Below are 21,538 nucleotides of genomic sequence, written 5' to 3'. Positions count from 1 at the left end.
TTGGTTACTGCCGGATCGCGGTTCATTGAAAACCAGGGACAGAGCTTTTGTAATCCTAGATGTGGCCAATTAAACAGGCTGCAGCTACCACTTGGCTGAGCAGTCTGCGTCCCGGCTTAATATGTGAATTGGAAAGTCCACCTCTGCATCCAGTCTGGGAGGGAGATGTGAGGAGCGCGTCGACGTGCAGATTATAGGAGAGCAGCCGGCACTGCCCAAAGTGGAGGCAACTGGAGCAGGATCAAGACCGCGTCATTGGGTGTTAAGTTGAGGTGCTTTTCAGTTCATTCATTTTAATCCAGATCTCCCAGGGCTGCTGACAAAGTGCCTACGTTTTGCGTTTATACGCAGGGCTGTCGGTAACAGGAGACTTTTTTTTACACTTGCACACCTACGGGAGAGTTGAAGAAGAAAAAAAAAATGCCAACCAATGGAATACACCAGATTTTGAAGATCCAGTTCGGCTTGATCAATTGTGATAACAGGTACCTGACAGCCGAAGCCTTTGGCTTCAAAGTCTATGCCTCCGCTCCTAGCCTCAAAAAGAAGCAGATCTGGACCTTAGAGCAAGATGAGCTGGACAACTCGGTGGTCTACCTCAAAAGTCACCACCTTGGAAGATACTTGTCAGCCAACAAAGATGGAAACGTGTCATGCGAGGCTGAGAAGCCAGAGGAATCTTGCCGTTTTACCATTTCTGCTCAGTCGGATGGAAGGTGGGCCCTACAGTCAGACATACACAAGCGCTTCTTTGGTGGCTCAGAGGATAAGCTGTCCTGTTTTGCACAGACCATCACAGAGACAGAGCTCTGGGCTGTCCATTTGGCCATCCATCCTCAAGCTAACCTTCTTAGTGTTAGCAGGAGAAGGTATGCCCACCTAAGCCCTCAAGAAGATGAGATCTCTACAGACAGCAACATACCATGGGGGGTACACTCCCTTATCACCCTGGTGTACCAGGACAAAAAATACTGTTTGAAGACTTGTGATAACCGCTACCTGCGTAACGACGGGAAGTTGGTTAAGGACCCCGATAACAGCACCGCCTACACTCTTGAGTTCAAGGGCGGGAAGCTGGCCTTCAAAGATTGTACTGGGAAGTATTTGACACCAATGGGACCTACAGGCACTCTGAAAGCTGGGCGGAGCTCCAAACCTGGCAAAGATGAACTCTTTGATCTTGAAGAAAGTCACCCTCAAGTTGTCTTCATGGCATCCAACAAAAGATATATCTCTATCAGGCAAGGTAAAACTCAACACCTGAATTCCATTAGGCTCGTTGATGTGGGATTTTGAGGTTGAGTGGTAACCAATTGTTTTATAAAACCACAAATTTGATCTGGTGAAAAAAAAAAAAAACAAAGTCAATTTTTTTGGCATCATGCTTTTGAAGTATCTTTATATCTAGTGGTTAACGGTTCCCATTTTTCCTGTTGTCGTCATGGTGATCTGTCCACAGCTATTCACAGGTAACAACGGAATGTTCTCATAGACACAGCATTGCTTTGAGTCTAGAACATTTCCCACCAGGCCAAGAAGATATTTCAAAAGCCTATATAGTGGTGACAATATAGATGAGAGGTATTGTATATGAAGGGGGTTATTTTGCTGCAATATTTTACTCAGATAGGGGCTAGTTTGCCTTTAGGGTACAACTCTGACAGCCAATCAGGTGTTTGCTTTCAACTACCGGCCTTCGGTAAATAAAAGCCAGGCTTTGAAAGGAACGCTTCTAGCAGCCGCTGTTCTAACAGAGTAGAATTTTGTAGCATACAATGAAACACAATTCACTTTTATTCATTGTCTGTACTGGTGGGACATTTATTTTGCTTTTTAATGTTTGAGGACCTCAGGCATCATCTGTGAAGCATAGAACTTTTTTTTCGTAGCCCTAACATCTCCGACTTCACTATGTTTGCATCGGAAACCCTTAATGATTAATACTGTGTGGCTCTGGAATTACAACATAAATTATTCAATGTGTTTTTCTCTTTCTATGGTCTTGCACTCGAGATAAAGATTCTCTAAATTCTCCTCTACCAACATTTTTTTAATAACAGCCAAAAAATATATATAATTTCTTTTGCCCATGCTTTTCCATCCAGACCCAATGGACATTACACTTTGCTGTTTGTAAGATGATTCCACTTCTATAGAAGGGTCCTAAGCTGTGTTTTCACTGACATATACAGTATTTAGAATTACAATTTAGATATAAATAAATCACCAGAAATCGTTATTTACCTTCTTTTAGTGTTTCTGCGCTCCTATGTGTGTTAGATTTTCTGTTATCTGAGCACTTGTCATATAGGGAACCATCATCCAGCAGAATGCATTGGAGATACACTATATTGTGAAAAGTATTGGGACGCCTGCCTTTAGACGCACATGAACTTTAATGGCATCCCAGTCTTAGTCCGTATGGTTCAATATTGAGTTGGCCCACCCTTTGCAGCTATAACAGCTTCAACTCTTCTGGGAAGGCCGTCCACAAGGTTTAGGAGTGTGTCTATGGGAATGTTTGACCATTCTTCCAGAAGTGCATTTGTGAGGTCAGGCACTGATGATGGACGAGAAGGCCTGGCTCGCAGTCTCCGCTCTAATTCATCCCAAAGGTGTTCTATCGGGTTGGGGTCAGGACTCTGTGCAGGCCAGTCAAGTCCCCCCCCCCCAAACTCGCTCATCCATGTCTTTATGGACCTTGCTTTGTGCACTGGTCCTAATCATTTGGTGGAGGGGGGATTATGGTGTGGGGGTTGTTTTTCAGGGGTTGGGCTTGGCCCCTTAGTTCCAGTGAAGGGAACTCTTAAGGCGTCAGCATACCAAGACATTTTGGACAATTTCATGCTCTTAACTTTGTGGGAACAGTTTGGGGATGGCCCCTTCCTGTTCCAACATGACTGCGCACCAGTGCACAAAGCAAGGTCCATGAAGACATGGATGAGCGAGTTTGGGGTGGAGGAACTTGACTGGCCTGCACAGAGTCCCGATAGAACATCTTTGGGATGAATTAGAGCGGAGACTGCGAGCCAGGCCTTCTCGGCCAATATCAGTGTCTGACCTCACAAATGTGCTTCTGGGAGAATGGTCAAACATTCCCATAGACACACTCCTAAACCTTGTGAACAGCCTTCCCCGTACACACGGTCGGACATTGATCGGACATTCTGACAACAAAATCCATGGATTTTTTCCGACGGATGTTGGCTCAAACTTGTCTTGCATACACACGGTCACACAAAGTTGTCGGAAAATCCGATCGTTCTGAACACGGTGACGTAAAACACGTAACAGTAGCCAATAGCTTTCGTCTCTTTATTTATTCTGAACATGCGTGGCACTTTGTGCGTCGGATTTGTGTACACACGATCGGAATTTCCGACAACGGATTTTGTTGTCGGAAAATTTTATATTCTGCTCTCAAACTTTGTGTGTCAGAAATTCCGATGGAAAATGTGTGATGGAGCCCACACACGGTCGGATTTTCCGACAACAAGGTCCTATCACACATTAGAGTTCACGTGCGTGTAAAGGCAGGTGTCCCAATACTTTTGACAATGTAGTGTATGTCTGTCCTATATCTGTTGTTGGTTGATGGAAATGTATGTGTGGGTGGTTTGCTGCCCTAACTGACAAGCTCTGCACTGCAAGACTTGTGAAATCAAGGGTGTAAGTGTCTCTCATTTTCAGTGAACTATGAATACCCGTGCTCTATGGTGAAACTAAAATACACCTTGTGTTTCTAGGTAGCTGCTGTTATTTCTCATTTACAGTGTTATATTATATTGGACTCATTTATGAGACCATTTAAAGCGACTCCGTCTACTTACAAAATAAGCCAAAAAAGAAAATGTACTGTAAAAGAAAAGTTCTTATACCTTACCTCTCCATTGGCTCTTGTATCCTTCCTCCTTCCTCCCAACAATCTTATTCAAAGTTTACTTCTCCAGATTGGCGACTATGGAGCCACACAGTTTTCATTTTAGACCTTTTAAAAAAAATTAGGCCTATGGAGTCAAACTTTCCAGTGCTGTCATATGGGATCTGAAGGTTTGAACCTTCAGTGGCTCTAGGCCAGCCGTTCTCAGCCTTTCTCCCCCGAGGAACCCTTGCTAAGTTTATATCTACAGCTCACAGTGCATTGCATTGATGTGATCGGTGGTGTACCGTGCCCTATATTAGTGGCTAGTGGTAAAAGTGCCACCTCACATTCATAGTCAGTGAAGAGGGGGCCCTCACATCGCTGTGTTGGTGGTCAGTTTGTAGGCAGGTGCAGTCTACTTTCTTCACGGTAGGTGGAGCTCTTCCCCAGAACCCCTGTTGTTTGAGAGGAAGTCAAGAGGAACGGGGTTCCTCTATGGTTTCCTGGGTCAGCTATCCTATTGGATGCTGCCAGCCCATGTGACTCCAGCAGCCATCTTGGGTCAGGCAGAGCCTATTTAAGGCCCTAGCTCCCAGGTTTGGCATTGAAGAGAGTCAGTGAAGAGGGGGCCCTTAGCAGTGGAGAAGTGCCTCTGTGTTGGTGGTCAGTTTGTAGGCAGATGCAGTCTACTTTCTCCACGGCAGGTGGAGCTCCTCCGCAGAGCCCCTGTTGTTTGAGAGGAAGTCAAGCGGAACGGGGTTCCTCTATGGTTTCCTGGGTCAGCTATCCTATTGGATGCTGCCAGCCCATGTGACTCCAGCAGCCATCTTGGGTCAGGCAGGGCCTATTTAAGGACCTAGCTCCCAGGTTTGGCATGCTTTTTTTGCAAGTTGGTAGAGTATGGGACAGGTGCCCTGCGTGTTTGGGACAGTACTAGCGGTAAGGGAAAGGTTCCTGACAAGGAAGAAAAGCATAAGGCCTTATCTCTATTGCACCAATTCCCATTTGGGTACAAGATGGCCAGGCCACATTCTGCTCTCTTATCAGAAGCTATCAGTCCAGCTGATGCCTGCTCACTTCACATTACTGGAAACCATGAGTGCACCTGGTTGGGCAGCCTTCCCGCTGTGTTTGTTGTTATCTGTTGCTGTATCATTTCAATACAAGTTCCCCACTGTCCCTGACTGTGTGAAATATTGCTGCACCACGCTGCAATCCACCTACAAGATGAAGAGGTGCCACCTTCTATTAGTGGTCAGTGGGAAAGATGCCTCCTTGCAGACAGATTAGGAAAAAAAAAATGTCAGTGGTTAATTATCTGGTACTATACTGCTTGCTCTTGCCAGTTGACATCAGCCCCAGAACTACGCAGGTACCATCGTGCAGTGCATCAGTCTGATCCCGCTCAAGAAACCTCTAACAACCTCTGGAGAAACCCAAGAAGGGGCCCTTACATTGGTGGTCAGTTGAAGAGGTGCCACCTTCCATTGGTGGTCAGTGGGATGGATGCCTCATTGCAGACAGATTAGGAAAAAAAAGAGTCGCTGGTTAATTATCTGGCCCTACACTGCTTGCTCTTGCATCCCTTGCCTTGTATTTAAAATCCATTTAAACAATATGTGACCCCTCACCTTATCACCTTATAAAACCACCTGTTCAGTTTAAACAGGAAATGAAAGGCAAAATACTTTGTCGTTCACCAGATGATAAATTCTGGGGTGGATATTGAGGAGCGCCTATTAGAAAAGCTCATATCACTTTAACAGTTTCTTTTAAATATCTATTGCCTAAGAGCATCAAATACAACCAACATGTTTCAGGGGAAAGGCTCCATCTTTCTCAGGGATTGAGCAGAGATGTAGAATAATGATGAGATGTAATCAAAGTTTTACTAAATGTTAGATCTTGATAAAGACTGCCATCTCCTAACCGCACTGTGAACGGATATTACACAACAACCAGCGTGCCTTCCTTATTACCACTTTAAATCTGCAGACCTTAATACCCCTTCACTGTCAGGTAAATAAGCTGTTGATTCTGCCGGTCTTCTCGTTATGGTCTCATGTCCTGTGCTGGGCCAACAACGCCACAATACAGCTTCTGAATTTGCAGCGATGTCAACCCTCGGATCTGCGCCTTTCCAACGTCATCAGCATCCATCATACAGCAGCCATTGATGGGCGGGACTTCTCCTCCTATCCCCCCAGCCTATCCATCGTGCACCCAACTTTCCGAAACTCGGCTGCTCATGTCGCAGGCACTGCTAGGGCGGCCATGACTTCTAGGGTGGCCACAGGCACTGCTGGGACGGCCATGAATACTAGGGTGGCCACAGGCACTGCTAGGGTGGCCACGACTACTAGGGTGGCCACAGGCACTGCTAGGGGCGAACGTGACTACTAGGGTGATCACAGGCACTACTAGGGTGGCCACAGGTACTGCTAGGGTGGCCACAGGCACTGCTAGGGCGGCCACAACCACATGACTACTAGGGTGGCCACAGGCACTGCTAGGGTGGCCACAGGCATTGCTAGGGTGGCCATGACTACTAGGGTGGCCACAGGCACTGCTAGGGCGACCATGACTACTAGGGTGGCCACAGGCACTGCTAGGGCGACCATGACTACTAGGGTGGCCACAGGTACTGCTGGGGTGGTCAAAGGCACTACTAGGGTGGCCACAGGCACTGCTAGGGCTGCCACGACTACTATGGTGGCCACAGGCACAGCTAGGGCGAACATGACTACTAGGGTGACCACAGGTACTGCTAGGGTGGCCATGACTACTAGGGTGGCCAGAGACACTGCTAGGCTGATCACAGGCACTACTAGGGTGGCCACATGCACTGCTAGGGTGGCCACAGGTACTGCTAGGGTGAACATGACTACTAGGGTGACCACAGGTACTGCTAGGGTGGCCACAGGCACTGCTAGGGCGAACATGACTACTAGGGTGACCACAGGTACTGCTAGGGTGGCCATGACTTCTAGGGTGGCCACAGGCACTGCTAGGGTGGCCATGACTACTAGGGGGGCCACAGGCACTGCTAGGTTGGCCACAACTACTAGAGTGGCCACAGGCACTGCTAGGGCAGCCATGACTACTAGGGTGGCCACAGGCACTGCTAGGGCGGCCACGACTACTAGGGTGGCCACAGGCACTGCTAGGTCGGCCACGACTACTAGGGTGGCCACAGGCACTGCTAGGGTGAATATGACTACTAGGGTGACCACAGGTACTGCTAGGGTGGCCACAGGCACTGCTAGGTTGGCCACGACTACTAGAGTGGCCACAGGCACTGCTAGGGCAGCCATGACTACTAGGGTGGCCACAGGCACTGCTAGGGTGGTCAAAGACACTACTAGGGTGGCCACGACTACTATGGTGGACACAGGCACAGCTAGGGCGAACATGACTACTAGGGTGACCACAGGTACTGCTAGGGTGGCCATGACTACTAGGGTGGCCAGAGGCATTGCTAGGCTGATCACAGGCACTACTAGGGTGGCCACAGGTACTGCCAGGGTGGCCACAGGCACTGCTAGGGTGAACATGACTACTAGGGTGACCACAGGTACTGCTAGGGTTGCCATGACTACTAGGGTGGCCACAGGCACTGCTAGGTCGGCCACGACTACTAGGGTGGCCACAGGCACTGCTATTGCGGCCATGACTTCCAGGGTGGCCACAGGCACTGCTAGGGTGGCTATGACTACTAGGGTGGCCACAGGCACTGCTAGGGTGGCCATGACTACTAGGGTGGCCACAGGCACTGCTAGGGTAGCCATGAATACTAGGGTGGCCGCAGGCACTGCTAGGGTGGCCATGACTACTAGGGTGGCCACAGGCACTGCTAGGGCGACCATAACTACTAGGGTGGCCACAGGCACTGCTAGGGCAACCATGACTACTAGGGTGGCCACAGGCACTGCTAGGGCGACCATGACTACTAGGGTGGCCACAGGTACTGCTGGGGTGGCCATGAGCGAATGAATGACAGCAACTCTTGTAGGCAGCCTCCCTGCCATCCAGTCTGGTGGAAGGTAGAGCTAGACTGCAAGGCAGCACATAAAGTGCTTTAGATCTCCAGCACCTACAGTGCCTAGATTCAAACAAGGAAGACGCCGCTCCAGACGAGTAGTCACCACAGTCCAAGCCACGGCCCGCCACCGACGATCAGCAGGGAGAAAAGAAAGGCTGCACACCACAGGCACACTCCAACAATTTTATTCAAAAAAATATCAAATAACAGCTAACAGAATGTCCGAACCCAGGAGGTGACGCGTGCGTTTCACAATGACCTCAGTGCTTCTTCAAAACACTCTTTTCTACCTACAGTACCTGCCATGGAAGGAAATCTATATTTATCACAGAGAAATGTTATTATTTGGCAAAATTTTGTATACAACAGGCATCCTGACCAGGACACAGGACGTGTTTAACACCGCCTCCCATCCTATCTCTGCAAATGTATTGTGGTCATGTGATTGCTTGAAGAGTTACTGAAAACATGAATTTATTGTTCTTTTCGATGTCTAATTTAAAGAATAACTCCACTTTTGGTGAGAAAAAAAAAACAATCCCCTCTGGGTGATCAATGTGCACTGCAGGAATTTTACCCCCTTCCTGCCCAGCCCTGGTGACCGTTCAACTGGGCTATTATGCCAGGGGGGGGGCAGGAAAGACTGCCCAATCATGTGATCACTGTGACTGGCTGTCACAGGAGGTCACATGATCAGCAGCTGGTCCTGCTGACTAAAGATCATTACTATCTTTGAATAACATTCAATTACAATATGACGTGCGCCGCTATTGTATATATTATATATCTTTTTTTCGCAGTTTTTTTTCCACAAGAGTGGAGTTACCCTTTAAGGTAGATTTCTTTTATATCCTGTGCCTTAGCAAAAGACTGAGAGAAAAAAAAAATAAAGGTTTACATCTACTTTAATATCACATTTGGACATTTTTAGAATGGCAGAGGGGGGGGGGGGGGGGGGACGGTGCTGTATACAAATAATCCAAATCTGACTTTATTGCGATTTTGGAGATTTTTTTTATTAATTTAGCGTAGCGTTTTCCTTTAAGATACTACATCTCAATCGCTGCACCTTTTATATCCGCAGAGATTCCTCTGTACAGACATACAACTGCCTCTGCCAGTAATTCTGACCAATCTGGGACTCCTCTGGTTTTTAGCGTAACGTGGGCGGATCTTGGTGCTTGGGGGGAGGAGCCTATTTTGGTCCAATAATGAATGTTGACAAGCAGAGATAAAACTGACCGGCCCACCAGCCAAGTGTCCCTGGAAAATGTTTCACAAACTTTGCCAACTATAACAGAGCTGTGTGTCGGTATTTCCTACATAACATGTTCAGGAAGCCAGCGAATCAGAGGAGATTTATGAAGGACTTAGCCAGTTATGACATTCTTGAACTTTTTAATATTAATTTCATCGGTAATATAAATACCGGCCTCATTCATGCGGAAAAGTAGGAATTGGCTTAAAAAAAAAAATGCAATTAAAGGGGATTCGTAATCGTTTTATTTTTTAGACATACACAGAAAAGAGATCAATCAAATGCAGCTTTTCTCAACTGTTTTTATTTTTTTGGAGGAAGGCTTGATTTAATTTCTAGGTTTTATCGCACCTTCTTATGCTCCTCTATATGAAACAAACATACCCCCTTATTAAACAATTCAGAGAGCGGTTGTCCTTTTGGGACTACTCTATCTTATACATAATCAGAATGTTGTATCTACCCAAAATGGCTCTACCCATTCCGGCTCTTACCCATCCTATTCCCCTCTGTCAGGGCCTGGACCCAAACCTGCAACCTCTAGCTGTGTCTGGCAATATCCCTTTTTGCTGAGCCACCAGAGATGCTGGACAGCTCCCTGCCTGATTGCTGAACTTAGTTTCTGGTAAACCTTGAACCCTTTGCTCCTCCCATGAACTTCCTATTTAAGCCATGTCTCCGCACTTCCTGCTTGCCAGATTATTGTACTCTCTCCAGCCGTCCTCTCGCTCTTGTCACTCCTGCTGCCGTCCGTCTCTTCGCTACCTACCATTACCGACCTTTGGCTTGTTCCTCCACTACGCTTCTTCTTAAAGCGGAGTTCCACCCTAAAAAAATTTTTTTACATTAAAAGACTCCTTTTAACCTAGAAAAAAATCATTTGGAGGAAAAATTATTTGTATACCTACCAGAAAGGGCCTGTTGCTATGTAGTCCTCGTAATCTGCCACTTCCTGGTCCGCGGAGCTCCTCGAGACTTCCTCCCTCGCCTGTGCTCCTGGGAAATGATGACACATCATTTCCCGGGATTCTGTAGGCAGTACCGTGCTCGGCGCTACGCTACGCATGCGTGAGATCGAGAGGTGCATGCTGGTTACCCAGCATGCACCTCTCCCAAGGTATTCCAGGAAGCGATCTAGATTGGGCTTCACATGCCCACATTAAGGATGGAAACGGGCATAAAATTAAGATATATTCATATTTTTTCACAAGCGATCTTGATCATTGTTTAGTCTTTTTGAAATTTCATTGCAATAATGCTAGGATGCAAAAAAAATAAAAAAAAAATTTCACCAGAACTCCGCTTTAATCCCAGCCTGTAACTACTTGTTAACGATCTTTGGCTTGTTTACCCATTACTCTTCTGCTTGATCCCTACCTGCTATATCTGCTACTGGACCCCAGCTTGCTCAGCTCCTAGTGGGATGATCCCTGAGGACCGCGACCTGGAACTAACATGCTGCAAAACCCATCCCCGCCATCAAGAGCTCTGGTGAACCCCAGTTAGTGCTTAGACCCCCCTACCTCAGGTGAGACCGTATCATTCACCCCAGTGATCTGCATGTATACCTATCCAGCTGGTTGCTGGGATTCTCTCTACTGCTATAGCTACTGGTCTCCGACACCCACATATATTTTATGCTTTTTTGCAAACCCAGATCCTAAAATTTATCTGGGGCCCAGCCAGGGCCAGGCTCAGTAGTCGTCCCCTGTATAAATAAAAGCTATGGGGAGGCCTAGGGGTACCTAATATGCATGACTATCGCAAATCTGCCAAGATTGAGCCTCTAGTTCAACTACACTCCACATTAGAACCACCACTATGGACCTTTTTGCATATTTTAGCTGTCCACTCAGTTCCCCTTTCATCTGGGCTCCCCACCCTTGCATCCCAAACCCCCAATCCTGTTCTGACACATATCCTTTCTATCTGGGATTCCATTAAATATTCCGCAGGATTTATATCACCCCAACCCCCACCTCTTTAGTTCTCCTCAGGAATGGATGGTTCCATTAGTTTCAATGGTGGAGAACACGTGGATTCACCACAATCTTCTTGTTGCAAACCATCTATGAGATCTGTACCTTTACACAACTTCAAGAATCCCACCAAGCTCCCAATAGCGATTTATTCCACTATCTACAACTATGGCATTTCATGGATTCCCTACCCAAGAATTGAGACTCACCCCTGTCTCTTACAGCTTTTGAATCAACCAGCAGATCCAATCCCTCGTCTAAAGGAGTGATATCACTTTTAAATTCCACTTGCTTTTTAACCCTTGGTGGTGCACAAAAACAAAAAAGTGCACTTAAGGGTGTGTCTCTAGTCCACCTACTGAAGTAGTAGGACTCTACCCTGACACCCCGAGGCGCAAGGCTCCTGACAGGGGAAAGGCTTAACATGGTCCACCTAGCCAAAAGGCCTGGCAGACCCCTCTCCTCATGATCACCTGAAAACGACCATCGTGTACTAGGTGAGGGGCTCTCCTGAAGAGGGGGAGGAAGGAACCTAATGGCCACACATCTCCCCATAAACTTCAGGTTAGGCCTCCATCCTAGTGAGGAAAAAGAAACACAGATGAAAGTGTAAAGTGACAAAACGTGAGAGAAAAATAAATAGTGCCAGTAAGACTATCTCGGGGTAACTCCTCTAGCTAAGTCTTATTGCTCCAACTAGGAAAATTAATTCAGCAAAACCCTTAACCCAAAAGATCAGGGTGAGATCTGTTGATTCTCATTGACATGCTCCTGAAATTTACAAACTTTAGAAAACATTTACAAAGTGATGTCTTATTGGTATTTCACCCCAGCTAGAATAGCCAAGTGCATTCCATCCTACCCTACTTCTTGTATCAGAGGGTGGGGAACAGGTTTCACACATGGCAGTCATACCCGGACGCCCGCTGTCTTTGGATAAGATTTTATACTATGATCGATTCACTCTTACAGATTAACATTCGAAAAGGACTCTTGGGAAGCTCTACTTCACAACCCATAGATAACATTCCTCGTCGCAGCTCAACATTCATATCACACATTTTTATACGCCACTAAGCAAACCATTACCCAAACATAGAAGTCCCCATTCCTTAATCTCATGGAGGTTAAGTCCCAGGTTCAGGTACATTTATTAATACAACATGAACCTCAATACTGGAAGACACATATGACATGGCTTAATTATTCTTCTCCATCATAACAGTTCTCATGTCTCCTTCCCTCTATGAGATCTAGAGGCAAGCTTGATACTGTACCTAGGTTAAGCCTCCATCCTATACAACTATCTTGGCAGCCTCTGAGGTTCCTCCACATCCCCTTCCTCTCCCCATTATCCCTTCCCTCTTTGTCACCCCTACTCTGCAAACCTTCTCCCCTTACTCTTCACCTGTCACTTCTAATTCTTGGTTATTTCTCCCTCCACTTTTTATGTAGTTTTCCTCCATCTTTGGGTGGTTTTTGAGGTCACAGTCTTTTTGCTCGAAGCCTTGCAGGTAGAACCATTCCTCCTCACATACAACTACTATTATATGCCATGTATGTATAGATAATCTTTTATGCTCACGAGCTTGTCTTTAGAATAATTAAGAAATTGTTATTTGGCTGTATTAACGCTTCACGATACCACAATAGTTTTTTTGTGTATGGTATTTCATTTGTCAGTATGGACCAGACACTCTGCTTCAAGACTGTAATCATTGTATATTTTTTGTTCAAATTTAAAAAAATATTGGTAACAGAAATCATGTTTGGGTTTCATGGAAACCCCCTGGTGAAACCAATTTATTGGATGTAGGAGGGAAACACGCCCCCCCCCCCCCCCCCCTTACATTATCGGTCAGAATGTCACCCCCTACAGAGAGCTAAAAAGATCATTGATGTCTGGCAGCTGGCTCTGCAAATTGGTGTTGGCATCAACATTATGCAGGCACCATCAGATGGGAGGTCAGTCAATCAATTCAAGGAACGCCTAGCAACCTCTGAAGGGACCCAAGAACCACAGAGCCATGGTTAGGAGTGGCTGGTCTAATGTATGTAATCTTTTCAGTGTTATGTAGAAAACCTTGTATAGTTCAATAAAGTACAAGGAGGGGTAGCACATAATGAACGGCCCAAACGGTCCAATATTTAATTAATAAAAAACTGGCTTTAAAATACCTTTATTCTGAGTGTCGTGGCAGTGCGAGGCCCTGCCATTGTGAAAATGTAGGAGTGACACAGGGTTAGCACATATGCAGATTGCAGGGCTCCAGAATGTCAGTTCTGAACGGAGAAAGGTGGTTTCTGATCCTTCTGGTTTTGTCATTTGTGAATTGGGGGCTGGAGCTCAGAGACTCTGAAGTACTTTGAGAGGGAAGGAGTGTCTAGGTTTTGCCATCAACCAGCAGGCTGAGTAGACAGGTGTTCACAGCCCTTATAATCTAGGACCTGACAATAGTTCAGGGTTCCACTCAAAGAGACAAGGGGTCTCTATGTCGGGGTCAGGAGGACCCCAATCCTTCCCCAGGAGTCAGAAGGTGCCGGCATGATTTTTTTTTTTTTTAGATGTGTGAAGAATTGCACGAAGAATTAATGGCACCTACACATCTACAAAATGCAGTGCTTTTTTGTGGTGCAGGAAAACTTTTCCCCTCAAATCCCCCCCGCTATCACCAGTTGTTCGCTATCGGAGAAAAACTCTGGGGATTGTGCTCAAATGCCTGGCAAAAGACCAACATAACATCGAGGAGGTGGTGCTTCCAGAAATGTCCTACACCTCAATTTGGAGTTGGAGTTTATCAATTCCGAGAGGATTGGGGCCTTGCAGGAGAATTGTCTCCTGACAATGACCAGTTTTTCAGGGTCCCCTAGGATGTGGTCATTAATCCAGTGTTTGTAGAGAAAACCAAAGCCAGCTGAAATGATGATAGAACTTTGTGAGACTTACCTTCTGAACCAATGAACAGGAGGTCGTCTGGTCTGGTGAAACCATTGTTACCAGAAAAGGAAATAAGGGGAAGATCTCTAATGGAGCCTCAAAGCACAGCACTAAATTGTACATGCCACATGTGGGACTGTGCTAGAGCACCTTCTCTTGAGATTAACGTTCCTTATTTCTGTTCGGCTGTGTCCTTGTATCCGTCACAGTGTTTGGTTCTTATATATTATAATGAATCTACACCATGTCATATTATAATAGAATATTTTAAGGGAGCAGAGTTGCATCTTTTATTACTAATGTAAAAAACTTCTCTGAATGATTATTTGTTTTATAACACAAGGGGAACACACTGCAGAATAAAGGCCATTCAATTTGTATTATTTGCAAGAGAGCCTATAAAAGTCGAGACATTAAAAGAGAAGTATGGTTTTTTTTTTTGTTTGTTGCAGGTTTATATATACCTAGGTGGATGCAGCATCAGTCCGAACACACCAGACAGGTCAGGGATAAAGTTGTGGAGAAGTTTAAAGCAGGGTTAGGTTATAAAAAAATATCCCAACCTTTGAACATCTCACGGAGCTCTGATTAATCCATCATCCGAAAATGGAAAGAGTATGGCACAACTGCAAACCTACCAAGACGTGGCCGTCCACCTAAACTGACCAGCCAGGCAAGCAGAGAATTCATCAGAGAAGCTGCCAAGAGGTCCATGGTAACCCTGGAGGAGCTGAAGAGATCCACAGCTCAGGCGGGAGAATCTGTCCACAGGACAACTATTAGTCGTGTTCTCCACAAATCTGCCCTTTATGGAAGAGTGACAAGAAGAAAGACATTGGTGAAAGAAGCCATAAGAAGTCCTGTTTGCAGTTTGTGAGAAGCCATGTGGAGGACACAGCAAACATGTGGAAGAAGGTGCTCTGGTCAGATGAGACCAAAATGTAACTTTTTGGCCTAAAAGCAAAACGCTATGTGTGGGGGAAAACTAACACTGCACATCACCCTGAACACACCATCCCCACTGTGAAACATGGTGGTGGCAACATTATGTTGTGGGGATGCTTTTCTTCAGCAGGGACAGGGAAGCTGGTCAGAGTTGATGGGAAGATGGATGGAGCCAAATACAGGACAATCTTAGAAGAAAACCTGTTAGAGTCTGCAAAAGATTGAGACTGGGGCGGAGGTTCAACTTCCAGCAGGACAACGACCCGAAACATACAGCCAGAGCTACAATGGAATGTTTTAGATCAAAGTATATTCATGTGTTAGAATGGCCCAGTCAAAGTCCAGACCTAAATCCAGTTGATGATGATAATCTGTGGCAAGACTTGAAAATTGTTGTTCACAGACGCTGACAGAACTTAGGCTATTTTGCAAAGAAGAATGTCCCTCTCTAGATGTGCAAAGCTGGTAGAGACATCCCCAAAAAGACTTGCAGCTGTAATTGCAGAAAAAGGCGGTTCTACAAAGTATTGACTTAGGGGGGTTGAATACAAATGTACCCCACACTTTTCACATATTTATTTGTAAACATTTTTGAAAACCATTTATCATTTTCCTTCCACTTCACAATTATGTGCCACTTTGTGTTGGTCTATCACATAAAATCCCAATAAAATACAGTTACGCTTTTGGTTCTGACATGACAAAATGTGGAAAATATCAAGGGGTATGAATACTTTTTCAAGGCGCTGTAAGACAGCAGTGTGATCCAGGGGGAGGGGCAGAAAGCTGAAGTATTGTGGGTATAAGACATGTAAAATTGATGTTAGTAGTCCGCGGGATTCAAAATTGTGAGTTTAGTGGTGCATGAGGTTCGAACGGCTGGCCGACCGCTAATCTAGAGGCAGGGATCCCCTTTGATTCCATTTTATTGCAGCTTCTTTTTTTAAATTACAGCTCTCCTGTCTACTTCTGCTGCTGGGAGTAGTGTGTGGAGGAGAATGGTGGGCGGCAAGCAAACCCTACACAGTCTCAATCGGTTCTTTGTACAAACAGGAGGGAGAGAGCACAGCCCTCACCTCCTCCCGGCTCCCTCCACCACTCTGCTGCTTCTGTCGGCAACCCAGAAAGCTGTGCCGGTGCCCGGCATGGCCCTTCCAGTGTCCACCTCAGAGGTGACTAACATGTCTCCCTGTGCTGGTTACCCAGTTAGCAGGTCTTCGGCCTCTGTTGACGTCACCGTTGGTGGGGTTATTCCCGGTGATCTTCCCCCATCGAGTCAATTTATTATAAGTGCAATTTGACTATTTTTACTGTATATCTTAAATGGTGTCTTTATCAGCATGATCCGGTGCGCTGTGTCCTGTACTTTGCTTATCCGGCCTTGTATACATGCAGAGCTTACAAGGACGGGCAGACTTCCCTTGGTGGCTGTGCAGTGCGGGATTTGAATTCAGTGTTGGTATCCGGGGCACAGAACAATCGCCAGAAGTGTGGAATCAGAGCTCCTCCATCTGCTGATCGGGCTGATCGAAGCCCCCCCCCCCGTGTGTTGAGGAATTTGCCTCTTTTCCTAGACACAGTACAAAGTATCTCACTAGAATGGGGTCCTATGTAGGTGCAGCTCAATGCAGACAATCCTCAGATGGATTCTTATATTGTCATTGATACATCTCTGACTATTGCCTAAAGAGGACTTTGGAGCCTAAAATCGGAGCAGAGGGAACGGCGAGGTCTGACAATTGCTGCACTAACAGCCGACTAACCTTATGCTGATGACGCATGCTGTCTACTAGTTCCTTGAGTTTGCATAATGCCGCGTACACACGGGCGGACTCTTCGATGGACTAGGTACGGCGGACTTTGACGGACTTTCGAATGAACGGACTTGCCTACACACGATCAACCAAAGTCCGACGGATTCGTACGTGATGACGTACGACCGGACTAAAACAAGGAAGTTCATAGTCAGTAGCCAATAGCTGCCCTAGCGTCGGTTTTTTGTCCGTCGGACTAGCATACAGACGAGCGGACTTTTTCAACCGGACTCGAGTCCGTCGGAAAGATTTGAAACATGTTCTATTTCTAGGACCGTCGGACTTTTGGGGAAAAAAAAGTCCGGTCCGCCGGACCTAGTCTGTCGAAAAGTCCGCTCGTGTGTATGCGGCATAACAGTATCCAGCAACAGCACTATGGATAAGGAGAGAGGGTATATTGCCTATCATCTAAAAGATAAAGCACCACATCCCTTAGAACATATTTTAGAAATTTGAAAAGGTATATGGGGTTTTTAAAGGTACTAAATTAGAACAGTAAAAACGAAACATGCAAAGAGTAAATATTGCTATTACAGTACCAATACATGTGCTGACTGGTTTCATCTCTACATGTTTCGCCTTGATGATTGGCTTCTTCAGGAGATATATAATTGATATCAGGCACAATGAGCACTAAAAATGAACAGCGTTTATCTTGTTCTAATTTAGCACCTTTAAAAATCCCATATACCTTTTCAAATTTCTAAAGCAATATAAGCAGAACTAAACTCTCCAGCTCAACATCAACTTATGCTGCTAGGATTAGTAAATAGATAGAAAGGTATATTATATTTATTTGCTTTAAAACCTTTTTACCTTTCTTTAGTGACTTACTGGTTTCCAGTCTAGGCTGAAACGATGTCATACATATCCGGAGTTTTCATGGGAGGAGGGGCTTTCTTAGCTAGGCACACCCTGCCTGAGCTAAGGGCAGATGGGTTCCAGGAAGTACAGGCTACACAAATTATCTGCCCTTACTGAAGATGGCCACAGCCAGAATTACTAGGGGTTGGATTTTCAAAGTGATTTCTCAGCAAAAAAAAAAAAAGAGATCCATAGATGGATGGAGACATTGATGGATGGATGGATGGATGGATGGAGACATGGATGAATGAAGACATGGGTGGATGGAGACATGGATGAATGATGACATGGATGGATGGATGGATGATGACATGGATGGATGGATGATGACAAGGATGGATGGATGGAGACATGGATGGATGATGACATGGATGGATGGATGATGACAAGGATGGATGGATGGAGACATGGATGGATGAAGACATGGATGAATGGATAATGACAAGGATGGATGGAGACATGGATGGATGGATGGATGGAGACATAGATGGATGGAGACATGGATGGATGGAGACATGGATGGATGGATGGAGACATGGATGGATGATGACATGGATGGATGGAGACATGGATGGATGATGACATGGATGGATGGATGGAGACATGGATGGATGGATGGAGACATGGATGGATGGATGGAGACATGGATGGATGATGACATGGATGGATGATGACATGGATGGATGGATGGAGACATGGATGGATGGATGGAGACATGGATGGAGACATGGATGGATGGAGACATGGATGGATGATGACATGGATGGATGGATGGAGACATGGATGGATGGATGGAGACATGGATGGATGGATGGAGACATGGATGGATGATGACATGGATGGATGGATGGAGACATGGATGGATGATGACATGGATGGATGGATGGAGACATGGATGGATGGATGGAGACATGGATGGATGATGACATGGATGGATGATGACATGGATGGATGGATGGAGACATGGATGAATGGATAATGACAAGGATGGATGGAGACATGGATGGATGGATGATGACATGGATGGATGGATGGATAATGACAAGGATGGATGGAGACATGGATGGATGGATGATGACATGGATGGATGGATGGATGATGACAAGGATGGATGGAGACATGGATGGATGATGACATGGATGGATGGATGGAGACATGGATGAATGGATAATGACATGGATGGATGGAGACATGGATGGATGGATGGAGACATGGATGGATGATGACATGGATGGATGGATGGAGACATGGATGGATGGATGGATAGATGGATGAATGGAGACGTGTATGGTGACATGGATGGAAGGATGTATGGTGACATGGATGGATGGATGAGGGACTTTGCTTTGAATGTTAAAAATTAGTTAACCACTTGTTGCCCATATAATTTACTTCTATGGCGGCGAGGTAGCACTGCTGCACCGAATCACGTACCCAGTACGTTATCCAACTCCCCCTGGTCTGGGGCATGCATGCGCACCACCAGCAGCCAACTCCCGCTATGATTATACACAGCAGGAGCTGATCTGCGAGTACCGTGCACTCAATGTCCGCCGGCACCCGCCGATCATCCGGCACAGAGGCAGAACGGCAATCCTCCAATGTAAACAAGGCAGATCGCCATTCTGTCAGTAAGGAAAGCATGGATCCTGTGCTCCTGCAAAGCAGAGACACGGATCTATGCCTTCCCCTAGTAAAAGCACCTCCCACACTACACTAAAACACTAGCTAGGCACACATTTAACCCTTTTATTGTCCTAGATGTGTAACCCCTTCCCAGCCAGTGTCATTGGTTACAGTGACAGTGCATATTTTTTTACCACTGATCACTGTATTAGTGCCACTGGTCCCCAAAAAGTGTCAGTTAGTGTCCAACTGTCCGCTGCAATATCGCAGTCCCGCTATAAGTTGCTGATTCCCACCATTACTAGTAAAAAAAAAAAAAAAAAAAAAAAAAAGGATGAATAAAAATATCCCATAGTTTGTAGGCGCTATAATTTTTGCGCAAACCAATCAATATACGCTTATTGGGATTTTTTTTTTTTTTTTTAGCAGAATACATATTGGCCTAAATTGATGAACAAATTAGATTTTTAAAATTTTTTTAATAGATATGTTTTATAGCAGAAAGTAAGAAATATAGATTATTTAATTTTTTTTGAATTGTCGGTCTTTTTTTGTTTATAGCGCAAACATTAAAAAAAACGCAGAGGTGATCAAATACCACTAAAAGAAAGCTCTAACTGTGGGGGAAAAAAAGGACATGAATTTGATTTGGGTACAGCGTCGCACGACCGCGCAATTGTCAGCTAAAGTAACGCGGCGCCGTATCGCAAAAGAAAAAAAAAAATGGCCTGGTCATGAAGGGGGGGGGGGGGTAAATCTTCAGGAGAAAAAGAGGTTAATTTGTGTTTTTTTTTTTTTTGGTGCTCGGATTCAGTTTAGGGCACAAGTGGAAATCTTTCATACATAAGTCGCACATTGTAAATGAATGCTAAATTTCTTGAAGCGATTTCTTTTTTACTTCAGGGTCAGTATTGGGCTTCCGCAGTCAAGAGGCCGCAGTCAAGTGTCCATTGCCGCTTCCCTGCCACTCATACATGTTTATTATATTGATGTGTACAGTATGTGTAAGCAGCAATTATACATATTTATTGAAGATGATACTCGTACTATAACTACAGACCATCATACTCACCGATTACCTGTCATTTCATGGATCTTAAATAACTCCCGAGTTAAAGGGGGGACTTATTAGGAGGGTGATAACCGATGATCTGCGCCCGGCGAGTCCTTTCATCTCAGCACATATTTCTGACACGTTATGCTGTGATGTAATGACACATTTACCTGTCACTCCAGTGTGCTAAAGAACAAGGTAACGTAACCACTTGAGTACCGGCCTTCGTATCCTCCTCCATTACCCGGCCACTTTTCTGTTTTTTTTAGTGCAGTGATTCTTTTGACTGACAATTACTCTGTCATGCAACACTGTACCCAGATGAATTTTATAGATTTCTTTGAGACACAGCTTTTTTTTTTTTTTTTTTTTTTTTTTGGTGGTACTTCAACACCACTGGTGTTTTATTTTTCACTATATATAAAAGAAAAGAAGACCAAAAGTTTTGATGAAACCTGATGTACCACATTTCTAGAGGCCCCAACCCCCCCCCCCCCCCAAAATTGTTCTGGTTTTGGGATGCACGGTGCAGCAGGCAGGGTGCAGGGGTCAGGATTGTGTAATGCACAGAACAGCTTGCAGATTTCAGTAGTGAGAAGTTATGCCCGGTACACACGGCCGGATTTTACGACGGAAAATATGTGATAGGACCTTGTTGTCGGAAATTCCGACCGTGTGTGGGCTCCATCACACATTTTCCATCGGATTTTCCGACACACAAAGTTTGAGAGCAGGCTATAAAATTTTCCGACAACAAAAATCCGTTGTCGGAATTTCCGATCGTGTGTACACAAATCCGACGCACAAAGTGCCACGCATGCTCAGAATGAATAAAGAGATGAAAGCTATTGGCTACTGCCCCGTTTATAGTCCCGGAGTACGTGTTTTACGTCACCGCGTTCAGAACGATCGGATTTTCCGACAGCTTTGTGTGACCGTGTGTATGCAAGACAAGTTTGAGCCAACATCCGTCGGAAAAAATCCTAGGATTTTGTTTTGGGAATGTCCGATCAATGTCCGACCGTGTGTACGGGGCATTAGTGTTCCCCCCCGTAAGGTGGTGATCAGTGGTGGGTTCCCCGTTAAAAGTTGGTGATCAGTGGTGGGTTCCCCGTTAAAAGTTGGTGATCAGTGGTGAGTGCCCCATAACATTGCC

The 21,538-nt window shown here is 45.5% G+C and overlaps 2 protein-coding genes across 2 annotated transcripts in view; one reads left to right on the top strand and one right to left on the bottom strand.

The window, feature by feature from the left end:
* The first annotated feature begins 3 nt into the window (after positions 1 to 3).
* FSCN2 (fascin actin-bundling protein 2, retinal) overlaps positions 4 to 21,538 on the top strand; it is a 70,420-nt gene continuing 48,885 nt past the window's right edge. The window contains exon 1 of the mRNA XM_073606862.1: positions 4 to 1,246. Coding sequence (XP_073462963.1) covers positions 421 to 1,246 — 826 coding nt within the window. The 5' untranslated portion in view covers positions 4 to 420. The remainder of the gene's footprint in view (positions 1,247 to 21,538) is intronic.
* FAAP100 (FA core complex associated protein 100) overlaps positions 9,278 to 21,538 on the bottom strand; it is a 168,886-nt gene continuing 156,625 nt past the window's right edge. The window contains exon 11 of the mRNA XM_073606859.1: positions 9,278 to 9,989. Coding sequence (XP_073462960.1) covers positions 9,824 to 9,989 — 166 coding nt within the window. The 3' untranslated portion in view covers positions 9,278 to 9,823. The remainder of the gene's footprint in view (positions 9,990 to 21,538) is intronic.

Source organism: Aquarana catesbeiana, linkage group LG12, assembly GCF_042186555.1.
Source record: "Aquarana catesbeiana isolate 2022-GZ linkage group LG12, ASM4218655v1, whole genome shotgun sequence".
Taxonomy (NCBI): domain Eukaryota; kingdom Metazoa; phylum Chordata; class Amphibia; order Anura; family Ranidae; genus Aquarana; species Aquarana catesbeiana.
Note: the sequence above shows the minus strand (reverse complement) of the source record. Positions and strands in the feature narration are given on the sequence as shown.